At 32.1% G+C, this 2,299-nt stretch overlaps 1 protein-coding gene across 1 annotated transcript; it reads right to left on the bottom strand.

Moving 5' to 3' along the window:
* Positions 1 to 482: 482 nt before the first annotated feature.
* On the bottom strand, positions 483 to 1,421 carry LOC102431934 (olfactory receptor 6C3-like). The gene has a single exon (XM_006101314.1). It carries the CDS (start codon positions 1,419 to 1,421, stop codon positions 483 to 485), a length of 939 nt encoding a protein of 312 aa, XP_006101376.1.
* Between the last annotated feature and the right edge of the window lie 878 nt (positions 1,422 to 2,299).

Raw genomic sequence — 2,299 nt, 5'->3', positions numbered from 1 at the left:
AGGATAAGAATTTTAATATATATAAGTTACAATCATTTAATATATTTATATAGATGTTTATATTTTGCTCCCAACTTCCTGGTGATGGTGACAATTGATTTCATGCAAATGCCAAATAAAATCAAAAGTTTCTAATAGCATTCATTTCTATTACCTGCTAAGAATGGTAAGTTCAGAATTTCACATCTATCCTGACATTCTTTCCAATAAATGCCCTATATCTCTTCAAAAGAGGCTTCTACTTAAAACATAATCACTAGATTTTTTTTTACTTCATCCAAGTACATTTGAATAAAATATTTGGCAGAATACTCTGAAGCAATATCTAGCTTTTTCAAATTTATTGAGTAGAACATTTGAGAAATTTTAATATGGAACTAACAAAGGGAAAATAACTGTAATGAAGCAAAGAGTGTTTTGAGAGAGTATGAATAATAGAAGTCATTGATAAGAACTTTATCCTTTTAATGTTACTAGTACATTCACTTACCAGAGAAAAACATAACCTTTTGAAAAGCATCTTTAAGAGCTTGCTTTACTTGCTGGTTCCTCAGGGTATATATAAACGGATTCATCATAGGAGCAACCGAAGTATTCAGAATAGCTACTCCTTTGGTCAGTGATGCCTTTTCTTTTGCTGAAGGGTTGGCATACATGAATATGCAGCTTCCGTAAGAGATGGAAATGACAATCATGTGAGAGGAGCATGTAGAAAATGCCTTTTTTCTCTGGCTGGCAGAAGGCAGTCTTAGAATTGTCCTAATGATGAACGTGTAGGATAGAATTATTAACGCCAAAGTGAAAAGCAGAATCACTATTGCAGAGTAAAAACCAATCACTTCCAGGAGCCAGGTGTCTGAGCAGGATAATTGCAAGAGGGGGAAATAGTCACAGGCAAAGTGATCGATGACATTGGAGCCACAGTAATCTAACTGGAGAAAAAGAATAACTGGTGGGAAGATATTTAAGAATCCTGCCAGCCAAGCACAAAAGACAAGCAAGATGCAGACTCTTTTGTTCATGATAGTTGTATAATGCAGGGGCTTGCAGATGGCTACATAGCGGTCATAGGACATGGCAGTTAGAAGGTAAAATTCAGTTATACCCATGAAGATGAAGAAAAACAACTGAGCTGTGCAAGTATTGTATGAAATAGTTTTGTCTCTGGTGATAATTGTGCCTAAAAATCTAGGAATACACACAGTTGTAAAGGATATTTCTAATACAGAGAAGTTCCTGAGGAAGAAATACATAGGGGTCTGTAGATGAGAATCCACCAAGGTGAGAGTGATGATGGTGAAATTTCCAGAGACACTTAATATATATGTGATAACTAAAAAGAGAAAAATCACAATCTGAAGCTCGGGATCATCTGACAGTCCTAGAAGAATGAATTCTGAGGGTACTGTGCGATTTCTCATTGCGGATCCTTCCCCCTGCTTTACAACAGAATATTTCCCCTACAGAACATAAAAAAGTTAAAACAGGTTTGAGAATTGAGTATGGAATTTTAAAAATATCTATGATGATAAATAATCTATGAAATTCAAAAACACGTTTCCCTTCAGCCACTCTCTCCAATTTCATCAACCTTACATTGAAGTAATGAATATTAACTGAAATTATAATCTCTTTTCTTTGAAAACACATAGACCATGGAAAAAATCTTGTGCTAATATTTAACCAAAGCTATTTTTCTAATGTTTCTTTAAAATTAAGCTTGCAAGTATTTATTAAAATATTTAGCTCCTTTTAAAATATTCTAACAGATCGTTAGGAGGTATTCTAATATGGAATCACTTTTTATAATCTGATTTCTATAAAAGAATACCATTAAACTTAGAAAAAGTAATTGAACAACCCAAAACTTATTTCTGAATTCTTGCTTTAGGACTCCATTAATAGTCTTCTTGATATTAAACAATTACTTAACTTTTAATATAAAAAGGGATGTAAACCCACAAATACATATGCAAATAACATTTTTAAACATTTGAATAAAATAGAACATTATATTGAAGAATAACAAATTTACTTACTTCTTGGTTCTTCTTGATTTAGTCTCAAATTTAACTGTCTAATAGGCTTAAATATTTACATAATTTCAGAGTTGATAAATTGAGTTAGCAATTTATTTTATGTTTATTGTATGGTCAGAACAAGTGTAGAAACTTAACTTTTTCATGACTCTCAGGGATCATAGTTCTCTCTCTCTTTTTTTTTTAGACTAGTAATAGTTGACAATATCCTTTATTCCTGGTACTGTAAAATTTTTGGAACATATTATCATACAACTCAT

Source organism: Myotis lucifugus, unplaced genomic scaffold (assembly GCF_000147115.1).
Source record: "Myotis lucifugus unplaced genomic scaffold, Myoluc2.0 scaffold_350, whole genome shotgun sequence".
Lineage (NCBI taxonomy): Eukaryota > Metazoa > Chordata > Mammalia > Chiroptera > Vespertilionidae > Myotis > Myotis lucifugus.
Note: the sequence above shows the minus strand (reverse complement) of the source record. Positions and strands in the feature narration are given on the sequence as shown.

Bases quoted from the DNA above. Each gene is read 5' to 3' on its own strand.
- LOC102431934 (XM_006101314.1), bottom strand. From the start codon at position 1,421: ATGAGAAATCGCACAGTACCCTCAGAATTCATTCTTCTAGGACTGTCA.